Source organism: Dipteris shenzhenensis, chromosome 19, assembly GCF_047967505.1.
Source record: "Dipteris shenzhenensis isolate YYH24624 ecotype China chromosome 19, Dip_SZ_1.0, whole genome shotgun sequence".
Lineage (NCBI taxonomy): Eukaryota > Viridiplantae > Streptophyta > Polypodiopsida > Gleicheniales > Dipteridaceae > Dipteris > Dipteris shenzhenensis.
Genome location: NC_141614.1, coordinates 55,582,988 through 55,606,277, shown reverse-complemented (window position 1 = coordinate 55,606,277; position 23,290 = coordinate 55,582,988). Strand labels below are relative to the sequence as shown.

Genomic DNA, 23,290 nt, shown 5'->3' with positions numbered 1-23,290 from the left:
GGGTTGACACTCTCGCTGGATTCCATCCAGAGAGTCTTTGCTTTTATGTACTGATGCCTCCAGATTCCATCTACAGAGTCTTTGCTTTTATTTACCGACGCCCCCATGGGCTGGATTATGGACTTTTTGATTTTGCATGCACCTTGGGTGTTGATGCTCGTTTAGTGGCTCCACCCATCAGTTCATTGTATTGGCTTCTTTTAAGTCTCATAGATCCTTCTTGGTCTTCCGAAGACTTAAATAGACTTCTTATCAGAATGGAAAGGGAAGATTTTGAAGAAAGTTGCTTTGAAACTAGAAGAAGTCCCTTTGGTTAATGGCTCAAAGAAAAGTAACCATCTTTCTAAAGAAGATGAAACTCTTCTTCGAAAATTCCTTAGGAATTTTGTCATTTCTTATGTGGACAAATGTTCCAATAACTTTGTTTTTATTTGCAAAAATTTTACTTAGAATGTCTTTTGAGAGAAGTGAACTCGTCTGCCAAAACTTACGCCCCTGCCTTAGTTTCTCAAAAGGATTTGATCTCAAAACATCAGAGTTTTTGCAAGTCTTCTGGGTTTGTTTGCAATCCAAGCATTCCTTTTCTTTGTGCTGCTTGGAAGTTTCACAAAACTCCAAAAAAGCCAAGATTTATTGCAGCTGCTTGTGAGACTACTTTGACGAATGTCTCTAAATGGCTAAGCTACTGCTTCAAAGCCATGTTGCTTAGTGTCCATGAACTTTGGAGGGACTTATTAAAAGAGGCAGATGTCCCCTCGAACTCAAGCTGGATTTTAAATGACTCTGTAGGAGTGATTCCTGTTGTAAAATTTTTTAATTCCTCTCGAAGCATTCAGGAAAAAGAGTCTCCTATTCTCCTTCAAACCTATGATTTTACCACGCTTTACACAAAGATTGAGCTGGAAGATCTGAAGTTTAGAATTAAAAAGCTAGTGGCTGAAGTTTTCAAGCTGAGATTTGACAAAGATAGATGCAAAGTGCTAAAAGTTGAGAAAACAGCCTTATGCTTTGACTTTTTGTGGCTAAAAAATAAAGATCATGACATAGGTTCTAAAAAGAAAAGATACACAAAGTAAGTAAGTGTAGAAGATGTTTGCTCTTGGATAGTTTTTCTTTTAGATAATCTTTACATCACAATAGGTGATTCTTTGTTTCAACAAGTTATAGGAATCCCCATGGGCACTAATTGTGCCGTCTTTTTAGCAAACTTTTATCTTTCACTTATGAATTTGAGTTTATGCAACGTCTTATTTCTATCAATACTTGCCCTATCATTTTACGTAAGCTTAGTCAAGTTAGGCGTTTTATAGATGATTTATTTGTACCAGATGTTCCTAACTTTCAAGACTTTATGTACAAAGACGCTAGAGCTTTTGGAGAAGGAATCGATCCTCGTGACTCTTGTGAACTGAACTGCACTTCAAGAGGGGATTCTTGTGTTTTCTTAGATCTTAGACTTTCTCAATCTACCATAGGATTAGAGGTTGATATATACAATAAACGTGAACAACCTGAATATAGTGGTTTACATATTATAAAAATCACATTGACTCAAACATTTCTGATTTAGCAAAATATGGAGTCATTTCTTTCCAATTCCATAGATTTTCCCGCCTTTGTACAACTAAGGAGTCTTTTATCACTCAATGTAGTAATTTGATCACTTTACTATTACACAGGAGGTATAATCCAAGGAAAATAATGAAAAAAGTTCGCACATTCTTAGATATGAAGTCTTTTATCTATGGTGTTTTGGCCTTAGGTTTGTTTAGAATGATTGAACATAAGCTGAAAACAAAAAGCGGGGAGCTGAATAGCCCGTTTTTCTTTTAGTTTCAAAAGAGAGTTTGTTGAGTATACTTGTGCTTTCTAAGTTAGAAATGTATTTTTGCCTCTTTGTAGAAACGATACATAAGTGTGAAGGGCCATTTAGCTTTGTATGTTTTAAATAAGAGAGAGAGAGAGAGAAGAAGAAGAAGAAGAAAAATGTATTATCGTCCTCTGAAGACCAAAAATCGGCCTATGGGACCTGAAACAATACAAAACCTTACATACATAGAGACTCCTCCCTCAAAGGGGAGGGTAATAAGAGAAACTACCTTTATGTCTAGGTGAGTTTCTGTGCTTGAAAAGCTTAGATACAAATGTTCCTAAAGCTGAGAGAGAGAGAGAGAGGGAGAGAGAGTTTCTAGTTTTTTGGAAGTTTTTGTTTCTTGACTTGCTTGTTTATTTTTGCTTAGTCACCTGCTTCGTTTCTTCTTTATTTCTTGTTTTCATTCTCTTTTGTTTATTTGACGTATTTTAGTCAGCACTGGGTTTGCCCAAGAGACTCCACGGGTCTTTAGAAACCCAGTATAGCTGCTTATGCTTGGGCATTGATGACGACATAAGTGTTGCTTTGCTTGCTAAGTATGTATTCCTTTTGTTTTTCATAAAAGTTTTTGTTTACCTCTTTTTTCTTTTCTTTCATTTTTTCTTTTATTTTCTTTGTAGATTTTTGATCTTTAGAACAACAAAAATTCTAAATTTGTATGATTGGACTTATTCTAGTCTTACAAAGATATATATTTTTCTTTCTCACATGCGAAAGCTCATGCACAACTTTCACAAAATTAGCTCATAGTAGTCTTATGAAGCATTATGTTTCAAATGGCCTCCCAAGATGAAAGGTACTCATTGCTTTTGAGACATGTCTGGAGAGAACTAACGCGCCACCTGGTGCCCTCGGTCACATGCGACTAACTATCTTGGTGCCATGTTTTGACAGTGCTGAGTTCCTTGCTGAATCCCCTCTAAGATCTAACCCTAAACACAGTCCTTACATAATCAACAAAACTCAAAGAGAATCAGTACGTGATTCAGTAGTCAACCTCGGCTACTAGTGCCATGGATGAGGATAGGGCCAACCACGGTGTCTTGTAGTGCAAGAGCCATACTCCTTGATGTGGTAGAAAGAAAGAAAGAAAGAAAGTTTATTAAAGTCTTCGGAAGACCAATGGGTCTATGAGACTGTGAAAATTCTAATACAACGAGCTGTGGTAGTGGAGCTACTAAATAAGATATGTGATAACCTGGAACACTACATTAAGCTGTAGTGGGGATTCAGCCAAAACTATCTGATATGGGACTGACGTCTTATTGCAGATCATGCATGAGAGCATGAGGACCTGAAGCCTCAACTCAGGCCGAATTTGTCTCTGATAGATTTGGCCCCCAACAAGGGTTGCCATACCTCCCTGTTGGGTGGACCAAAAAGTCAAAGAGAAGAGTCTTGGTCCGGGGATCCTGGAAGTGAGAGTAAAATCACTACCGCTCAAGTCTAGCAAGTGCGACATATCCCTTGCTCAGTCGGGCATGTAGTGCCAGTTGCATCATGAAAATCGAGCCGGAGAAGAGAACCCCCAAGTATGTGTAGGATGCAAGCACCTCCTTTGGTAACCCATCCAAAGTGAAGTGCTCTCTGTGCATGGCTGTTCAAGATGTATTGATGATCATAACCTTGGTTTTACCAAGGTTGACATTCAAATCATGTGTCATAATCTTTCGCTCGACCGTTGTGAAGCTTCAAAGCTGTGTATTTAATACCACTGGTTGTGAAGAGTGTGCACGATGTGGGGCATGGTGCATGTGAGAGGTCGAGTGCTAATTGGTTAGGAACATCATACAATGTGCATGCATAAGAGTGCGAGAGTGAGTGCAGATGGGGCTCTTTGCTCAAGGAACTTCCGCCAGGAGTCTTTAGAGTTGTTGCTAAACAAAATGTTTATTAACTCCTAGTTGTTCTAGCAAAAGAAATGCTACTTCTTCTGGCATACCAGACGACGGTACTTTCATATCGTCTCTGACTCGCTCGAACGATGATGCTTAGCTTTGAATCTGAGCTGTAGGTGTGAAGCCTTACACTTGTTATCATTTAGATGCTATAGGAAACTAAGCCAAGAGGCGGTGGGTGCGTTCGATGGGTGGTGTGTGGAAAAATGTATAGGGCGGTCTTGTGGAGAGCATGTGATTAGGGCGGTTTGGTGCTCTAGAAGCGGTATGTGGTCAATGGTCGTGAGTAGAGTGCAGAGGTGTGCAGAGTACTGAGGTTTTAGGTTATGATCAAAATGTATGTCATGGTAAACTGTGTGAGGGATGTCATGGTGTGTGTCATAAGCCGTGGGGTGGATATACCAAAAAACAGATAAGTGTGGTCTGCCCTTGGAGGTGGTAGTTAGACAAAGAAGTCAGTAATAAGTGAAGGGGATGCAGGGCATCCCATGAGATAGTCAACTACGCTAGGGATCCCCCCCGGTCAGATATAAATTTACTATTGTTCCTACTAAGTTCTTGGTCCCATGCATGATGTGCATTTGGACACTCCTGAGTAGGGCTGCCTTGTTATTTTGTTGTCTTAGGCTAAAGAGAGCCTCTGGATCACCTTTGTAACCATGCTTGCTGGCCCCATTATCAAGACAACTAGCAGATAGAGGAGTTAGCACGGCCTTGGTATGCACATACACCCATATGGTTTGCCAGCCAGGGTATTCAAGTGGATTGACTCCCCTCCTTTCAGTGCAGTTTAGATGCACCATCTCCCCTGGTCCCTTGAGATAAGATCAACCGTATCATACAGTTGGATCTACTCTAGCTCTATGTCCTGGACTTTTTTTTTGGGGGGTTTGGGGGGGGGGGGGGGGAAGGAGCTCCCCACCAAGATCCAGTTCTATCACAATTACTCCTTGAGAGTATCAGTACGTGGAGGACAAACGAGTCTCACATGCATTGAGTATTGCCATTGGACAGATGCGGGTCTCGTCCCACCAGTTGAGGATTAAGGCAAGGAGAACTACATGCACACCTAGGGAGTAGTAAATATGCAGGCTATGCACACTAGTGGCGGTGGAAACACAGAAGCATTTCTTATGTACTTGCCCAGTCTATTATAAGATTCTGGGATGATACCATTTCCTTTTTCAGGAGGGCACGGCTTTGAGCCACTCTCTTAACTGATCCGCTTTCATGATCAGGTTTGCATTGGTCTCTATAAGTTTGAGATGCGGACAAGGAGAGGCCCTATTGAGACAAATCAGACAGCAAGTGTCACAGGAAGTAGAGATAGATTGGACTGAGTGGCACATCACAGATTTCTACACCTTCGAGTCAGCCTTAGGACAGGGTGGAGTGGAGGAGGAGGAGCTAGCTGATATGAGGGCAGAGTGGATCATCCGGAAGAGATGTGGAGGTGTGGAGCTAGAGACACAGAGACCATGCACAGTGCAGAGGTTGACCAGAGCATGCATGATTTAGATCCAGCCTAACTGGGCTCTACTTAGAGGGGACTGTGAGAGTCAAGGTGCCACTCTTGATATGGCCGTCAAATATAAATATCACGAAGGCCACCCCTCCACCGCAGCAAGAGATGACTTAGTAGAGACAAATATGAGATATCTTCACATCCCACTAGAGGGCTTCCATGGCACCAGGATTATAGATGATAGCCAATTGCATCTCTTGCTATCTCGGGATTTCTGAGTTTTGGGTTTTGAGTACTAGTTCTTTGAGTTAGTATAGCACTCAACAGGGTCCCTAGTGAGCCCTTTGTCTCAGCCCATAGTGGCTTGTATGAGCTACTTTTTTTATTGGACCTTGTCTCATAGGGCCCCCAAGGTCTTTGGAAGACGTTAATATATCTTTCTTTCATTTCTTTGTGTTCAGTTGCTACATAGTATGTACTTGTCTGTGCTTAGCAATGCTGATTAGTTAAATGCACTCTCTTATGCACATGAACCGGCTTTCCTTCTTGTTGATGAACTTTATCCCATAATTATTGTTGTCCAGGGAATGTCAGTGATGTGAACAGTCTGTGCTTAGCAATGCTGATTAGTGAAATGCACTCTCTTATGCACATGAACCGGCTTTCCTTCTTGTTGATGAACTTTATCCCATAATTTTTGTTGTCCAGGGAATGTCAGTGATGTGAACATTAGGAAGGCTTATGGCTGTCTCCTGTGTTTTGCAGAACAAGTCTGTTGAGATATTGAGGCAGACCTTGAAGACTGTTCCAATTGATGCAGGCAGAAAACAGGATCTGTCACAAGCCATACATGTGCATTTCAAAGAATGGCTCTATGGTGCGTCCGTATAAGTGTGTGCACACTAAACAGTTATTTCAAAGTAGCTGAGGGAAATTGTTGGGGGGAAATAGAATGAAAGTACGTTTTCCAATGGTTTGATGGTGGGTTTCTATCTTGTGTTACAATACAGCTTCTGGAAATATTCGCCAGCTCTATGAGTTTCAAGCTGGTGATTGGGACTTGAAAAGCATGGACTAGTATGTGAAAGTGTTGTTACTGTGAGTTGACGAAGGGATGGTCTATAGATTTTCCATACGGTCACATGCTGTGTTCGAATTGAGCAAATCCATGGATGCAACGTGGGCCTTCAATGCTGTAATGGTTTCTAGTTTCCTGGAGTGTTGCTATCTTTCTGTATTCGAGCACCCAACATATTAGGCTTCGCATTTGATTTATAGGTAAGTTGATGTGAATTATTGGTGTCCAGGTTTTATTGCACAGGGATTTTCTTTTTATTTTATTGTGCTTCTTCTCAAGCCTAAGGGTGCTTCTTTTGGAGCTGAGTTCATCAACCATGTAGCAATTCAACTAGTTTTCACTTCATCCTGTACAATGGGAAAGCACAATGATGGCCACTCTCTATGGAACAGAGAAGAAAGGCCATTCTAGCGTCACAAGGATATTTCTAGATTTTCCTGACGTGAAAATAACAGTGATGGAGACGCAATCACTATCAAATTCATTATTACGGCCACACCTCCAAATGCATTTGGTTACATACATTGTTCAGTCGACCCCACAAGATAAATAGTACTGTGTCAGATTAAGGAGAAATGTTACACAATTAGGAGAATGAGCTGAGAGAACTGGAAGGGAATGTTTGGTCCCAAGTGTATTCATATTCAAATGTAGATTCAAAGCCCTTTTCGATTCCCCTATGAAGTAAACTTCTTGGCTTATAGATTTCATCATTATTCAAAGGTATATTTATGAAAACGTTACTGTGTCAAATGAGCACTGATGGAACAACTTCCTTTTTAATTTCTGTTCGGAAATCAATTGTTTGGAATGCTTATTGGTCACAAAATTTTTGCATCTAAGATGGTGAGACAAATTTATTCCATTGTAGATAGCAGGGACCTTCTCGGGAGACAAGTATTTGACTGTTTTCTCCCTGGTCAACATAGTTCTTCAGGTTTGAGTGAAATAGGTCACATTGATTGTATTAATGCTAGTAAAGAACACAACAAGTTCATAGTTCTGTTGATGTAATAGAGTGGACAAGTGATGTAGTTCTTTTTTTCTATGGTTCGTTAATTTTGTCTTGTTTCTTTATTTCTTCCCCCCTTAGTGTTCCAGGAGAGTGAGAGGATGTAAACGTTATGTATAAGTTCTACTGAAATGGATCATGCCGGAGAAAACGTGAACTCTACTTCTTTTTCTTTCTTTTTTGCACGCCCACTGCAATTATGCTGAGATAGAAGGGGCAGCTCAACTACCCGATTTTTGAGGGCCTCTTCAACATGGAACAAAGTTTACTTATAGTTTTGATCCATTGAAAGTTAACAGAATATTACTCTTCTCCATTCATTTATTGCTGAAAAGATTAATCTATTGGTTTTTACTAATTGTTGAACACAATTTGGTTCGTCATTCATATCATGTTATGTGTCAATCATATATTGACGAATGGTTTTAGGATGCATTGAACTTCTTCCAAGAGGACCCCAAAATCTTTGTTGCTTGGAGTGTGGTTGCTATAGACTACTAACTTATAAAAGTCTTTCGACTTTCATATAAAAAGCCTTCCTAATTGTCTTAATTTTCATACGGAATGAACATTTAATGTGATTAGTAAATTAAAGATTGTTATGCCTTACAAGTAAAAAATTGATAACCCCTCTAGAGAAAATTAAGATGAATTATAACCTTTGGCTCTTACTTCATTGCAACATTTAAATTGAAGAAGAAATCTTATATGGCAAAGGACAACCCTCTCTTGCATTGCATTGCCCTTTTGTAGATGCTTTCAGAAGGCAAAAGAGGGTGTGTGCGGAGTGATAGGTCTTGTTGACGTAGGAAAATTTGTTAGCCTTCTTTTCTTTATGTTCAGACAGAGTGATTTAATCATGGGTATTATAACTCTCAAGTATAATTGTGGGATTAATACTTTGTTTAAATTTTGATTTTACCTCTATGTATTCATGTAAAAAACTACTCAATGAATGTGTAATATTGGTCTCCTTTTAATTGCGAGACTATGTGGATTTTTATAATATTGTATGAAAAAGATTACATGCCTTTGAAGTTGAAAATCCACCTTTTGTATTCATGTATCGCTAAACTAATACATCTTTGGAAAACAAGTTACTATAGCTTTTTCAAAAAGGCACTGTTGGAAGATAGTAAAGTCGCTTCTTTTCATACATGACAAGCCCACATTTTGTATCAACATTTAAGGTTTGAGTGCTCTACTTTCTCTATTTTAATGTGTTATCTCATAATCTCATAGTGAAACTTCTTGATGTCTCACAAATCACATTCTTATTTATGTGGATTCGTCATAAAATTGGCTCAATGACAAGTGTGATGTACAATTCTTCACCAAGAAATCTCAAAAGTAAAAACATTCTTTAAGAGGTAGTCCAATTGTTCTCAACACACATGTATGAATGTTACAAAGTGTTGAAGGAAATACATGGCACATTGTTAATTGCACTTCATTATTGAAAAGGGGTGGAGGAGGGGTAAGTCTTGATGATAGTGTTAACAAGTGTATTCCATTGATAGTCGCCTTTGCCTTAATTTGTTCTTGAAATACACTTTGCATTTAATCATCATATCGCTTCTAATTTAACAAAACGATGCAATTGATACATGGTTCTTAATGTTTCATCTTACTACACTACCTTTTGATGGCTTGGGAGGTTTCTTTGTTGTCTTTTGATGTAGAACATTACACAGCATCCCTCATGGTTCAAGGGCATGACCTCCAGGACGATAGAAAATGGTGTTATTGTTGAGAGTTGTGGTGCCATGAGCACTTGTAGAGCAAAGGTATGAGTAAAGGGCAAGCTGTCACATGGCATGGAGGAGATATCCCACATGTGAGCAAGCAAATGGATGTAAGTACCCTCATCTATAAAAGGGAGATTCATTTGAAGTAATATCAATCAAGCACTTTGCACTATCTCAAGATTCTCTTTATGAGTCCAAGCTAATCTATCTTGGAACCTAATTGACTTGAGGTACATGTCAGGAGCACTCTCTTCATCATGTCTTCACATAGGTTCCATTTACCTTAGAGTGCTCCATAGATCCTGAAGCGCACAGGTTTTGTCATGGTATCAGAGCTTAGGTCTAGTCTCCTAGATTAGTTGTAGGCTTGCCTTAGGAGCACATGTTTTCTCGTAGGTTAGTTTTAGTTTTAGATTGTGAGAATTCCGTCCATGAGAGGTATTCTCTTTGAGTTTCTATTCCTTCCTCTTGTGAGAGAGAGAGATTCCTTGTGAGATAGGAAAAGTGTAAGAGGTAGTCTGTACATCAACTGTGGGAGAGAAAGAAAGACATAGTTCTGTTTTTTTTTTGAGAAGTCCAAAGCTCTAGGCAAAGAGTAGCCCCGCTACTTGTGACAATAGATAGGATTGAGGGAGAGAGAGAAACCTACATCTCTAGGGCTAGAAGCTCTACTCTGCTCAACCCATTCAAGCTTCAAATGCAGCACAATCCTTCGTCCACTGTTTTCTATAGCTGCCAGCAGCCTATCAAGATAGAGACCTGAGTCTTCAAAGGCTCTGAAGCAAGCAACTCAGGAGGGAGACTCTACAACACAGCCAGCGGTTGTCTCCATCCACAGCGACTGCAACGCTTGCTCTGCAGAGAGCTCCAAACTCTCCATCAGTCCGCTCTTTGCTTCTACCATAGCCAACAAGCCTTCTCCAAATGACGCGAGCCCATGCTCAGTTGGCTCCTAATCTCCATTGACAGCAATGACTGCACGGTAGAGTCCAACGAGCCGACGCCTCCAACGAAGAGTAGTAACAATTCTCGAGCCACACACAAACAGCAGTGACAACCCTCAAGCCATGCACAAATAGCAGTAAGCCAACGGGCTCCTGGATCTAGAGCAATCTCTACTTTATTGCCTTCACGACAGCCTCTCGTGTCCCCTCCGTCGCCAAGGGATCTCCGTCATCGTCGTCGCGCCTCTGCAACCTCAAAAGTTTTCCAATGATGTATGTTCTCCAAGGTCTCACCACAAAATGCCACGTGTCAAATAAGGTGGTAACTTTTTAACTGCGGTTAAGTTAACTGTTTAGGACAGTTAAACCTTGGTACAGTTTAAGTAACTGTGGGTTGACTAAACTGGGGTAATAGGTCACCACAGTGCCACCTAAGCACATAGTACCTTGCCAAGCACAGTATGGAATTCAGCATGTGAATCCCTGTGCCACATCATCAAAGGCCCTCTTCTTCACAAAAACTTCAACAAGCCATAACTTGCAATCCAAGAAGAATTTGCACACGCTCCAAAAAAGAAAAATAACCAATTTTTCGAGCTCTGCGTGCCTATTAACTCAGATTTTCTGTATGGAATTAGACACTGCTAGATTTGAAAGTATCATCAACTGGTAAGACCTTTGCAATGGCAATCCGCACCCCAACTGTTGAGAAGTTCACCGGGGAAGGATTTCACACATGGTCTACACAAATGAGATATCTCCTGATGTACCAAAAGCTTTGGAAGACTGTAAAAGAAGACATACCCACTGCACAAAATAATGCTTACAAGAAAAAAGATGAAGCAGCACTATCACTTATTGGATTGCACTTGGGTCGAAACATAATTCATCATATAGACTCTAAGGATCATGCCAAGGATGCATGGGATGAGTTGAACACAGTGTTTGGTGCAAAAGCCAAAAACCGAGAAATCCATCTTAAGATTGAATTCTATGGTATGCACATGGGCTTCAATGAATCCATGGCACAATTTGTCAATAAAATCAAAAGCATTATGACTCAACTAGAGGGCATAAATGCAAAAGTAGGAGAGAAAGATGCACTTGCAATTCTCCTTAAAAGCATGCCTGCAGAGTATAGTGCATTGACAACCACTTTGAAGAATTTGCCAGATCCAAAGTTTGAAGAATGTGTATCCTCTCTTCTCGAAAAAGAAAGAGAGTTGAAGGCATCGACATCAACACACAACAGCTATAATGAAGAACAAGCACTATTCAGTAAAACATCAACGAAGTGCTACCATTGCGGAAGGATGGGTCACTATCAAAGTGATTGTAGATTAAAGAACAAACCAAAGTGTCACCATTGCAAGAAGCTGGGACACAAGGAAGAAGATTGCAGATTGAAGAATCAGCAAGTCAACTACACAACATCGTCATCAAGCCATGAGCCAAAAGGTAACATCACTGGAATGTATTGAGAAACAAATACCTTGCCAACCTTGCGTATATTTTGTATATCAAACCTGACCACCTGAGAGTAGCCATGTAGGCACCCAGGGGAGGATTTGATCTTGTAACTCACATCTGACCACCTTGCAGTAGCCAAAGGATCATGGCACCAAGGGGAGTTGTTGAGAGTTGTGGTGCCATGAGTACTTGTAGAGCAAAGGTATGAGTAAAGGGCAAGCTGCCACATGGCATGGAGGAGATATCCCACATGTGAGCAAGCAAATGGATGTAAGTACCCTCACCTATAAAAGGGAGGTTCATTTGAAGTAATATCAATCAAGCACTTTGCACTATCTCAAGATTCTCTTTATGAGTCCAAGCTAATCTATCTTGGAACCTAATTGACTTGAGGTACATGTCATGAGCACTCTCTTCATCATGTCTTCACATAGGTTCCATTTACCTTAGAGTGCTCCATAGATCCTGAAGCACACATGTTTTGTCAGTTATCTCTCTTGCCATGTGAGCATAAGTTTCAATGGGGTTTTTTGTGAGTTATTTTATTAGAATTGACCTTTAATTTGTGATAAATAAGGCAATACGATATTTATTTTATTATGTAGTTATGGTAACAAAGCAAGTGTTTGGAGGACAGTTGGGAATTTGCATTACATCACCTCTGCATTGCAATGGCTCTCTCTTGTTTTCGTATTCTTTCTGTCTATACGTCCCATCATTTTCTGTCAATTGTTGTCTAATGCTCCCCTTGATACCAGCGCTTACTCATGGATGGCTATCATGTCATGATATATTTCCTTTGTTATTGAATGGAATATATTGTAGCTTTACTATAAGGTTTGTTCTTAATATGTGCAAGTCTTGTTTCTAAAGCAGAAGCTTCTCAACAATTTGGATTGTAAGCCATCGTCTCTCCATATGAAGACAATACTTGTTATTGAATTGGTGATACTTCCATCAGACTTAATGGAATAGAGGGGTCGAGATAGAATTCACTCTAGATCACATGTTCCAATAGGCTTATGCATGTTTGTTGTCTATAAAATTCTTTTTTGAATAGTAGAAGATCATATACATTGAGCATGCACAAGCTCAAGTTGTTGAGAACAACATGAAACTGCAAGAGATTAAGTGTAGTGAATTGCAACCTTTATAGTAAAATATGGTTTCTTGTGAGGTTACATGTTTTATTTCTTTTTTATGTGTGGAAAAATAAGCATATAACAAGAAATACAAATAAGTCCAGGAGTTGTTCATGTGAAGATCTTGTGTTAGGAATTAAATAAACAGGTGCCAAAACGACGTCATGAGGACAAGTGGGAGCATGGAAATGCTATAAAGGGCCTATACAGCGAGAGAGGAAGTGAGAGAACCAAAATAGGGTCCCATTGCCTCATAAAAGATTCTCTTTTAGTCTCAATGGTATGGGGGGAATGCTTTAATTTCTTTTCATATTACAAAAAAAATAGGAGAGACTTTCAATTGTAGCATTAGTGGATCCTTTGTATTCTACTTGAATAGAGAATAAAGCCACTATTGGCTGCTTATTGCTCTACCCTAACAAGGTTGTTGATCCAAGATTGAAGGAGAAACCATTGGTGCACCGTTTGTCATCCATACTACTTAGCCCAACTCGCATCCATAAAACCATAGAAATTTAGATTTGTCGATCTATCATATTTGAGTCTTTAACCCATGTATTTTTGAGCTACTCGAGAACTCTTTTAGTTGCAGCGAGATGAGATGAGGCTTCTTGGAATTCTGTATAAGCTGACTAAGAACACAAACCGAATATGAGATGTGAGGCTTCGTAATGGATAGATAAGTTAAAATTTCAATAATTTGTGTCTAGTATTGTAATCTAAACCTAATAATTTGTAATAAGATGAAAGCTTTGTGTTGTATCCCATGGGAGCAAGCAAGGGTTGGCATTCATGCATGTGGAATTGTTCCAAAACATTTTCAGTGTACTTGCCTTGAATCAACCTTCTACCCATATTTTTATGCTAAGAAAAGCATAGAGATGTCCGACGCCCTTCATCTCAAAGTTAGATGTGAGCCACAATTTGACTTTGAAAGATTGGATCTTCTGATGATCAGGTCATCCACATAAAGAACAACAAGCACAATGTTATATGATGTCTTTTTAATGCACAAAGAAGAATCTAGATTCTAAGTTTATCGTTGAAAATCCATATTGATAATGTGATTGTTGATGCTAGCATTTCATGCTATTGGTGCTTGCTTCAATCCATACAAGGACAACTCTTTGCTCTTGGCCTTTGACAACATAACCTCATGGCTATCATATGTAGGTTTCTTCATCTAGAAAACAATTCAAGAAAGCATTCTTTACATCTCTGATGAATCGGTCAATCAAAGGGTGATGCTAAAGTAATATTCTAACGATCGTAATTTTTGCAATAGTGGAACTTCATAATTTGTGCCATAGTCTTATGCATATCGGTCAAGATTTATACTTATCAAGTGTACCATCTTGACTATGTAAGTTGACTTGCATCCAATTGTCTTCTTATCTATTGGAATATCTCATAGAAACCAAGTCTACTTTTTGGATATGGGCATTGTCCATGGATCCTCTTACACAAGAAGTATATATTATACTAGAAATTGTTACAAGAGTTATACTTTTACAAAATATGCTTAAAATAGACAAGATGGATTTACAAGTGTGGCACTTGATATTTTGAACATATGACCTCAAGTGTCACATCTCCATACTAGTCCATCTTGCCAACACGTCTGTCAACTCAAGTACAAGACGAGAAAAGCTTCAACAAAATCCAAAGGCCAACATGAAAGAAGTTTGTCCATGAAACATGTCCTCAATCAAAAAAGTACAAAATTCGTCTTCTTGCTCAGATTTTTATTGATTTTTGAACTCCTATTGATTTTATTTTGCAGCAAATACTTCCACGAACTCTTTGATTGCACACAGAGTGCTTTACATACACATAGATTGGGTAGAGTTTCATGTTTGACATAGACAATATATTTTGGCCTACGATTCTGGATTCCACGACTTTCTTCTTCATAGATCCCATCTTATGCTTCTCTTATTTGCTGAATAAGTGTATTTTTGCTTATTTAGGTCTTTATGCATGAGAGTTTTTTTCTCTATCTACTAATTAGTAGGGTTTCCTCTTAGATTTTCTCATTCTCATTGATTCTAGCATCACCTTAGTTTGTACATTGCAAACATCTGCATCAATGTACATCTCAATGTTCTATGGATTTTTGTGTTTTTAAAGTTTAAAGCTGAAATGGAAAGTTTAAAGCTGTTAAAAGTGATTTATATTTCCATGTGATTTGATGACATGTCATATGATGTGGCATTCCTGTTTCCCCTTCCACATTCCCCCATCATGAAATGTTCCCATGTCCAGCATCGGACATTCCCAAACCATTCCCGTTCCTTGGCTCCTATGCTCTGTTGTCAAAAAATAATTGTAAATGAGTAAAAAACACACTTTATTTGAAGCCTCCCCAAAAACTCCAACAAAATTAGTACTGCCTCACTGATATAATCAATGGAAGACAACATAATGCTCTCATGAGAAACCCCTCTAATGATACCATGGATGCTTCCTTGTATAGAATGAAGCTTTTCAAATATACAAACTACACAAAGACATAGACCTTCTAAGGCTTCTTTTGTTAAGAACAAGGGAGCATTTGACATGCACAGCAGGTCACAGCCTCACAAAGTTCTCCTTTGGAAACAAGGCTTTGTTCACTGCACCCATCTGTGGTTTCATAGCAAGTTTGTCGATTAATCGTCAAATGTTAGGGATTAACTTTTAATGGGCCTGCCTTGTTGTGCCAAGCCTAAACAAATTTCCAGTAGAACCTATCCTAAATGAATCTAGGAAGCATAACCATATCTATTCTGCATTGTTATTCTGCCCCCAAGGGGGCCTTTTTATAGAGGACACTCTATCCCCTTTCCTTGCTGACCGAGCCCATTTATAGACCAACATGGTATGGAAAATTACCAACCCAATGTGTGGCTTCATTGACCTTATAGACTTGCTAGCCAACCTCATAAATAGCCAACCAAATCTGTTACATGGATGACTTGGAATGGCTGACCAGCACACCTTTTGAGGCCCATATAAGGCCCTTTTTGCTGGTGCCTATTGATGGGCCCTATAGGAAAGGTCCAATCAAGGATATAACTATGCTGCTAATGTGACAGCATGTGTGAGGCCCACATGGCAACCTCTCTCTTTCCCTATAGATGCCACTCCCCGATGCAGTCCTGATTTTGAGATTAACATGTGGGGAGTTGATCCTACTTTCCCAACGCAAATCACATGTCTTTCTTGGAGTGCTGTCCGCTCCATCCTTTCTATCCCATGCAACATCAAGCATAAGGGAGTAGGAGCATGTCACAAAGATGATTTTGTGTGCCATTTATTATGCGCATATGATGGAGGATATCAAAGATAGTCAGTAGCTAGGGGACAGTTATTTGATGAGCGTGTTCCCCAACAGCATGACGTGAAAGCACATGCTCACAAATGTAGGCAAGTGAGAGCACACCTAAACCGTTTTCATAATGGAAGCAACATGTGTGAGAGGTGGTTGTGACATTGAGACTAGGCATCATTTGGAGCTCTTCACAGGGGTATCAAAGCCTGTACACCCAAAAAGCTGCTTATGTGCCATATGGAGCTCACCATGCATATTGTTGAATTAACATGTCTTATAGCAAACTTCACGCACAAACTTGATCATCTAGTGCCATTGTGGCTACGACTTTGCTACATTATCCCATCTAAGCATACCTAGAGAATACATTTGACAGCATTGCATAGGGTGCAAAATTTTTGAGATCTGATTGAAAGAACTTCTTTGCAGCACGTACACCCTAGTCCTCATCACCATGAATTCGGCAAGCACTGAGCAAACTTGACCATGCTAAAGGAACGTTCTCAAAGGGCATCAACTTTATAAATTCCTCACACTCATCCAAGTGTCCTGATAGACCAAGAAGGTCAATCATGCACACATAATGGTCCACTGTATGCATGATGCCATGCTCTTGCATCATACATGCAAAATAATATCTACCATCATCAACCTATCCTGTATGACTGCATGCGGTAAGCACACATACAAAGGTGATTATGTCCAGTTTAACATCCTCTATGAGCATTTGATCATGATTCAAGCATAGCGTTGGCATTGCTTAAAATGCCGAGCATAGTGCATGGTCGACTAAAGGCTTTGATTGGACCAACCACAGGTCACAGTATTATGCATAAGGCAATATAAACATAAATCCCATGGAGTATATAAAATTGTACATGCTTTAGGGAGTATATGACCATACGTTGAGCTAGTAGATCCTTATCAATATCTTGGATGATAGAGCAAAATGTGAAGAAATGGTATACTATGGTGATGAACCCTAAATTTTTTTTAATCAACTATCATCGACCATTTCATTCCTAGTTTTGGGCGTTGTAAGATAAATGCACTATTAGGTGCATTGTAGTCTCCATCCCACTAACTAAGTGGAACTATGGATGATCGATTGTAGTCAGCCAAAGTCTATCATAACGTAATACACCACATGTGTGCTCTTTTCGATGATGTAGTGCTTAGCGATTTCTCATAGCTTGACCTTAGTGTTGATATCGGTATTTCTTCTTATCGATCATGGTACATCTGATAATCCATGATATTCGGGAAATCGAAATAAAGATTGCAACCCATGAAAGGTGATAACAGTTTGGGCATCTCAAGAGATGGTAATCACTTATGGATTCACATTTGGATTTCTCTTGATAAAGTAGATGCACCTACTAAACCCATTTTTTATGAGAATGGTATGTATGGAAAAACATTGTAAGCTATAAAATTGTGTGATGCTTCATATGAATATGGCAACGAAATATCACATGTGGGGTACGCAAAAAATCCAACTCGATCTGTGATAATGGTTTCATGCAAGAATTCTGCTTGCCTTTACGCAGGGTGACACTCTTAGACTGGTGCATGTCAATTGATAGTCTTAGGATTGGATTCCGTCATCCTATCTCAACGTTGATATATGTCATAGCTTTTGTACAAACGACTCTCTAATTGGAATCATAGCTCAAGCACCTGGCTGATTTTTGCATCCAACGTAAGTATAAGTGAAACTCGTAAATGCTATGACAAGCATTAGTTTATGCCTCGTTTATGCTTACCTCTACACAAAACAAAATCACGGGTCAGCAATGATTATTGCTGTAGTGGCACACAAGGATCACATAGATATGCTATCATGGCTCACAATCATCCTAACCCATATTGGACTTGGGTTCTAGATGCTAGCATACTTACATAAGGCTTGGCCACCTTAGATAACCTAACGCAAGCTAATGGTGGCCGAAAAAAGTCTAAATAGGATGACATCATTTTTTCACTTTTTATGCTCGAGCTACTACATGGCATAGCTATACAGAATTACTCTATACTCATATGCATAAGTGACTACATGACGTAGCCACACATGATCAACTGTATAAGCTTAAAAGTTATGAACTCTACATTCATGATTAATGCTATTGAGAAGAACGTGTGTGGATATATTTTTGTTGAATGGCTTCATGCCAACCACGTGGCATTTTTTAATTACTTGCAGTGTTTTAGTGATACGACCTAAGTATAGGATCGATCCCATAAAGTTTAGCTAAATATCAAATGTAAGAAGCTTTGCCCTATCGCTTCCGATCTTGAGGTGTGATCATTATACATACTGTGAGAGGCATGCTTTATCTTGTTCCTTTTGCACAGAATGATATCTTTCAAAGAGGATTTATTTACGTGCCCCACATATATGGAGCATCTGGAGGCTTGTGATTCTAGTGTAGAAGTGCCATACAAGGCACTGCCAACCAAGGGTGTTGGAGATTATGATTTTTGTTTATATCACGTGATATTGCGACATCGATAACAAGTGGACCTATGCCTTGAAGCCTCTAGTCCCACATTTAAATGTGCTTGCTCTAACTTGGCTTTTGTGTGGATGGATGCAGGTGAGTGGAGCTCCTTCAATGTCATGTGGTGTGTATAGCAAAATCCAATATTTAATGTAAAGAACCTTCTTCTAGACTTTGTCTTGTGGCTTCTCGTCTTGAAAGGATTGAAATGGATTATGTTTGTGTTGAAATATCCACACACACACACACGCGCGCGCACGTGCGCACGATTCCCTTGGGAAGACCCATGTTGCCTGTCAGTAGTACAAGTGCTGTCATAAAGCAAGCCTAGGTGGGCAAAAGCATTGAATTGAGTGATGGAATTCTTCATGTGTAGCTGCAACATTGCCAAGTCGTTTGCGTCGGCTACAACCTGCTTGCTAAGGGTGGGTTCACAAGATGGTTGCCGAGAGATGTGGTTCACACTACCCGATGGTCATGATATAATTAAAGTCTGCCACATTATTACACTAAAAGATGATTGGGCTAATGGGGAATCTTGTAGGTCCAAATAGAAGACCAAGCAGAGCATTGCCCGTCCTTTTCTTTTCTTGGCCAAGGAGTTGGGTGGCCTACTGAAGTCGAGCACTATTTCTTTTCCTCCACGTTCGGGCCCGTCTCACCTATTGGTCCAAGTAGGACCAAGAACATGTCCTACACTTTTTCTCCATGTCGAGGGGCATAGTGTGAACCCTGCTTAAGTTTCTAACGCAGGAAAACTATTGACTTTGCTCAGGATTCTTGTCAGAAAGCTTGCTCCCGTCCAATAGCTCATTGGTCGTGGGCAGGCAGAGCCAATTTTGAAGAAAACATGATTTGGGTGCTCCATCCTCAGTGCTAGCAAGGTGCGAATGCTCGAAAATTATATGGCAAGTATAAAGTAGAAATTAGATAGATGGACCGAAACCCATTTTGTAAGGCTATGGAAGTGTTGCCATGTTGCTCTTCTTCTTCTTCTTCTTCTTCTTCTTTAGCTCGCTCTTTCTCACTCTCTCCTCCGCACCAGAACGTGATTTGTCAATGGACAACTCAACGACTCTCGACCTTACGCGCCCATTACTTTACAACCCATATACAAATCATCTTCACCTCGCACACACAGCAATTACGCGAATCGTGGCCTTACGAATGGAATTCCTTCCTCGCTTGCACAGAAGTAGATGACGTAACCGTGCCCCTGGTACATGCTTCCCTCGAACGTATTTGGAACACAACATCGCTAGAAACTCAACCAGACGCATGGCGGACGACTCAGAAGAACCTTGATCGAACAGACAAACTTCTGAGACACCCCACTGCGACAAGTTGCGAGCATGAGATTCTTGACTTGGATGATCTGGAAGAGCCTGCAAACCGGGCTGCTTTAGTATCTCTCTTGAAGCAATTTGGTAAATCTCAGGCCTTGTGTAATGGGCGGCTCGTGCACGCTCACATTAACGGACTTGGTTATGATAGCGATACGTTTCTTGCGAACTGCCTAATTCAAATGTATGGCAGCTGTGGAAGTTTGGAGGATGCACATATTCTGTTTTACAAATTACGTAATGCCAACGTGTATTCATGGAACATTTTATTCAAAGCATATGCAGAGTATGGGGCTTTCCATGATGCGAAGGGCGTGTTTGACGGAATGCCTCAACGTGATGTCGTATCTTGGAATGCAATGATCGCTGCCTATGCTCAGAACGGGCATGGCAAGGAGGCGTTAGATCTCTTTCGTCAAATGCAGTTTGAAGGTGTGAAGCCAGATAAGATTACGTTCATCTCTATTCTTGAGGCATGCATTATCTTAGAAGCCCTGGAAGCAGGTCAAGAGATCCATATTGCCGCAGTTTTCTGTGGACATGAGGAAAATGTTGCTGTGGGGACTGCTCTGGTCAATATGTATGGTAAGTGTGGAAGTTTGCACAATGCAAGGATGCTGTTTTGTAGAATGCAGCATCTGAATGTTGTCTCTTGGAGCGCCATGATTGCAGCATGTACTGCCAATGGGCATGACATGGAGGCCCTGGATCTTCTTTATAAGATGCAGCTTGAGGGCATGACGCCAAACAAGATCACCTTCATAAGCGCTCTTCATGCATGTACCAGCCTGGCATCTCTAGAAGAGGGGAAGAAGATCCACACGTCCATTGTGAGAAGTGGATATGAGCAAGACGTTGTGGTCGGGACTGTCCTTGTGAATATGTATGGCAAGTGTGGAAGTGTGCAGGATGCAAAGAACATATTTGACGTGATGCAATCACGGGATTCTATTAATTGGTGTGTCATGATGGATGCTCATGCCAAGAACGGGTCTGGTCAAGAGGCCCTGCATCTTTTTCAGCAGATGCATCTAGAAGGCTTCAAACCAGACATCACTACTTTCATATGTGCCCTTGATGCATGTACCGGCCTTGCAGCCCCTCTAGAAGAGGGGCAGATGATCCATGCTTCCATAGTTGAAAGTGGATGTGAGGGAGACGTTGCTGTGGGAAATGCTCTCATAAACTTGTATGGAAAGTGTAAAAATATGCACATTGCCAGGACATTTTTTGGCAAAATGCCTTGTAAAAATGTTGTATCGTGGAGCATCATCATCTGTGCATCTGCTCAGAATGGTCATGACAGGGAAGCTTTGGATCTATTTCAGCAGATGCAGCTTGAAGGTTTCAAGCCAGACCACATTACTTTTATTGGTGCACTTGATGCATGTGCCAGCTTGGCTGTCCTTGAAATGGGACTAGAGATTCAGTGTGCCATCGTTGACAATGGTTACGAACAGGATGTCGTAGTGGGGACTGCCCTCATCAGCATGCTGGGAAAGTGTGGAAGTATGCACAGTGCAAGGAATATATTTCAGAAATTGCCTCACCGAAATGTGGTTTCTTGGAATGCTTTGATTGCGATGTGTGCACATAATGGGCATGGCAAGGAGGCTCTGAATGTATTTCATCAGATGCTCATAGAGGGTGTCAAACCGGACACGATCACCTTTGTATGTGTGCTTACTGCATGCAGTCATACAGGACAGGTTGATGATGGCAGATATTATTTTGCCTGTATGATGCAAGAGCATGGCATCATGCATACAGTGGACCATTATGTGTGCATGATTGACCTTCTTGGTCGATCAGGACACTTGGATGAGGCTGAGGACTTGATAAAGTTGATGCCCTTTGAGAATGTTCCTTTAGCATGGTCAAGTTTGCTCAGTGCTTGCCGAATTCATGGTGATGAGGACCGGGGTGTACGTGCTGCAAAGAAGTTCTTTCAATCAGATCCCAAAAATTCTGCACCCTATGCAATGCTGTCAAATATATTGTCTGGATATGCTAGATGGGATGATGTAACAGAGTCGTAACGGGACAGGTTGATGATGGCCGATATTATTTTGCCTGTATGATGCAAGGGCATGGCATCATGCATACAGTGGACCATTATGTGTGCATGATTGACCTTCTTGGTCGACCAGGACACTTGGATGAGGCTGAGGACTTGACAAAGTTGATGCCCTTTGAGAATGTTGGTCAAGTTTGCTCAGTGCTTACCGAATTCATGGTGATGAGGACCGGGGTGTACGTGCTGCAAAGAAGTTCTTTCAATCAGATCCCAAAATGTCTGCACCCTATGCAATGCTGTCAAATATATTGTCTGGATATGCTAGATGGGATGATGTAACAGAGTCGAAGCAACGATGGCACTAGATGACCAGAGTTCCATATGGCACATAAGCAGCTGGAGGAAGGGAAATGTGTCGTGGCGTACTTTTTGGGTGTACATGCTCTTATACCCCTGTGAAGAGCTCCAAATGATGCCTAGTCTCAATGTCAAAACCACCTCTCACACATGCTGCTTCCATTATGAAGACAGTTTAGGTGTGCTCTCACTTGCCTACATTTGTGAGCATGTGCTTTCAGGTCATGCTGTTGGGAAAATGGTTCATCAAAAGACTGTCCCTAGCTACTCACTATCTTTGATATCCTCCATCATATATGCATAATAAATGGCACACAAAATCATCTCTGCTGTACATACTCCTGCTCCCTTATGCTTGGGCGATGGCAATGGCAATGGTAAGCAACAAACTCCCTCACAATCACATTCAGCTGCAGCCTGATTTCTAAACAAGCCCTAGGTGATCCTGATTCGTAAAGTAACCTTGCCCTCCAAGCTGCCCTCGTTGATGATGCCGAATGCGGGACCAAGGTCGGCGGTGCCTTATTGGCCTCTGTCATCACAGGGTTTTGGAGCAGGATATCATGCCATTGCCAATATTGATGTGGTGGGCTTGATGCTGCATGGGATAGAAAGGGTGGAATGGACAGCAGTCCAGGAAAGACTTGGTGGTTTGCGTTGGGAAAGTAGGATCAACTCCCCACATGTTAACCTCCAAATCAGGACTGCATGGGGGAGTGGCATCTGTAGGGAAAGAGAGAGGGTGCCATGTGGGCAGCACACACGCTGTCACATTGGCAGCTTAGTTATATCCTTAATTGGACCAAATCGTGGATTTCCAATTGAATCATCTAAACTCTGGCAGCCGCCTCTCAAAATCCTTACACCACGTTATAATCATTACAGTTCTAGACTGATTAGAGATATGGGGGCAATAGATTGTAGGTGGTGACACATCCAAGACCTCTCCAACTGCATCAATGACTCAAAGCATCGCTCATATTTAGGATCGCCATTAATCTCCTGTTCACGTATGGGGGAAATAGATCCTTTTTAATGCTACATGCAGACTTTAAAAAGAGAAAGAAAGGAAGAAAGTTTATCAATGTCTTCGGAAGACCCAAAATCACCTACAAGACGAAGTATGCAA

The 23,290-nt window shown here is 40.6% G+C and overlaps 2 protein-coding genes across 9 annotated transcripts in view; both read left to right on the top strand.

Moving 5' to 3' along the window:
• The window catches only part of LOC147890665 (uncharacterized), a 120,422-nt gene extending 113,365 nt beyond the window's left edge, over positions 1-7,057 (top strand). The window contains exons 8-10 of one of the 8 annotated variants that reach the window (XR_015542760.1): positions 6,002-6,113; positions 6,247-6,431; positions 6,544-7,056. Coding sequence is in view for 4 of the 8 variants with exons in the window: in XM_087390803.1 (XP_087246929.1) it covers positions 6,002-6,113; positions 6,247-6,314 (180 nt within the window). In the remaining 4 variants the exon portion in view is untranslated. The other 7 variants (XR_015542761.1, XM_087390803.1, XM_087390801.1 and 4 more) reach the window with 7 other exon arrangements.
• Positions 7,058-19,405: 12,348 nt separating this feature from the next.
• Positions 19,406-22,899, top strand: LOC147890664 (pentatricopeptide repeat-containing protein At1g03540-like). The gene is made up of 2 exons (XM_087390339.1): positions 19,406-22,340; positions 22,383-22,899. The coding sequence occupies exon 1, from the start codon at positions 19,406-19,408 to the stop codon at positions 21,824-21,826; it is 2,421 nt and encodes an 806-aa protein (XP_087246465.1). The 3' UTR covers positions 21,827-22,340; positions 22,383-22,899.
• The last annotated feature ends 391 nt before the right edge of the window (positions 22,900-23,290 follow it).

Bases quoted from the DNA above. Each gene is read 5' to 3' on its own strand.
- LOC147890664 (XM_087390339.1), top strand. From the start codon at position 19,406: ATGGAAGTGTTGCCATGTTGCTCTTCTTCTTCTTCTTCTTCTTCTTCT.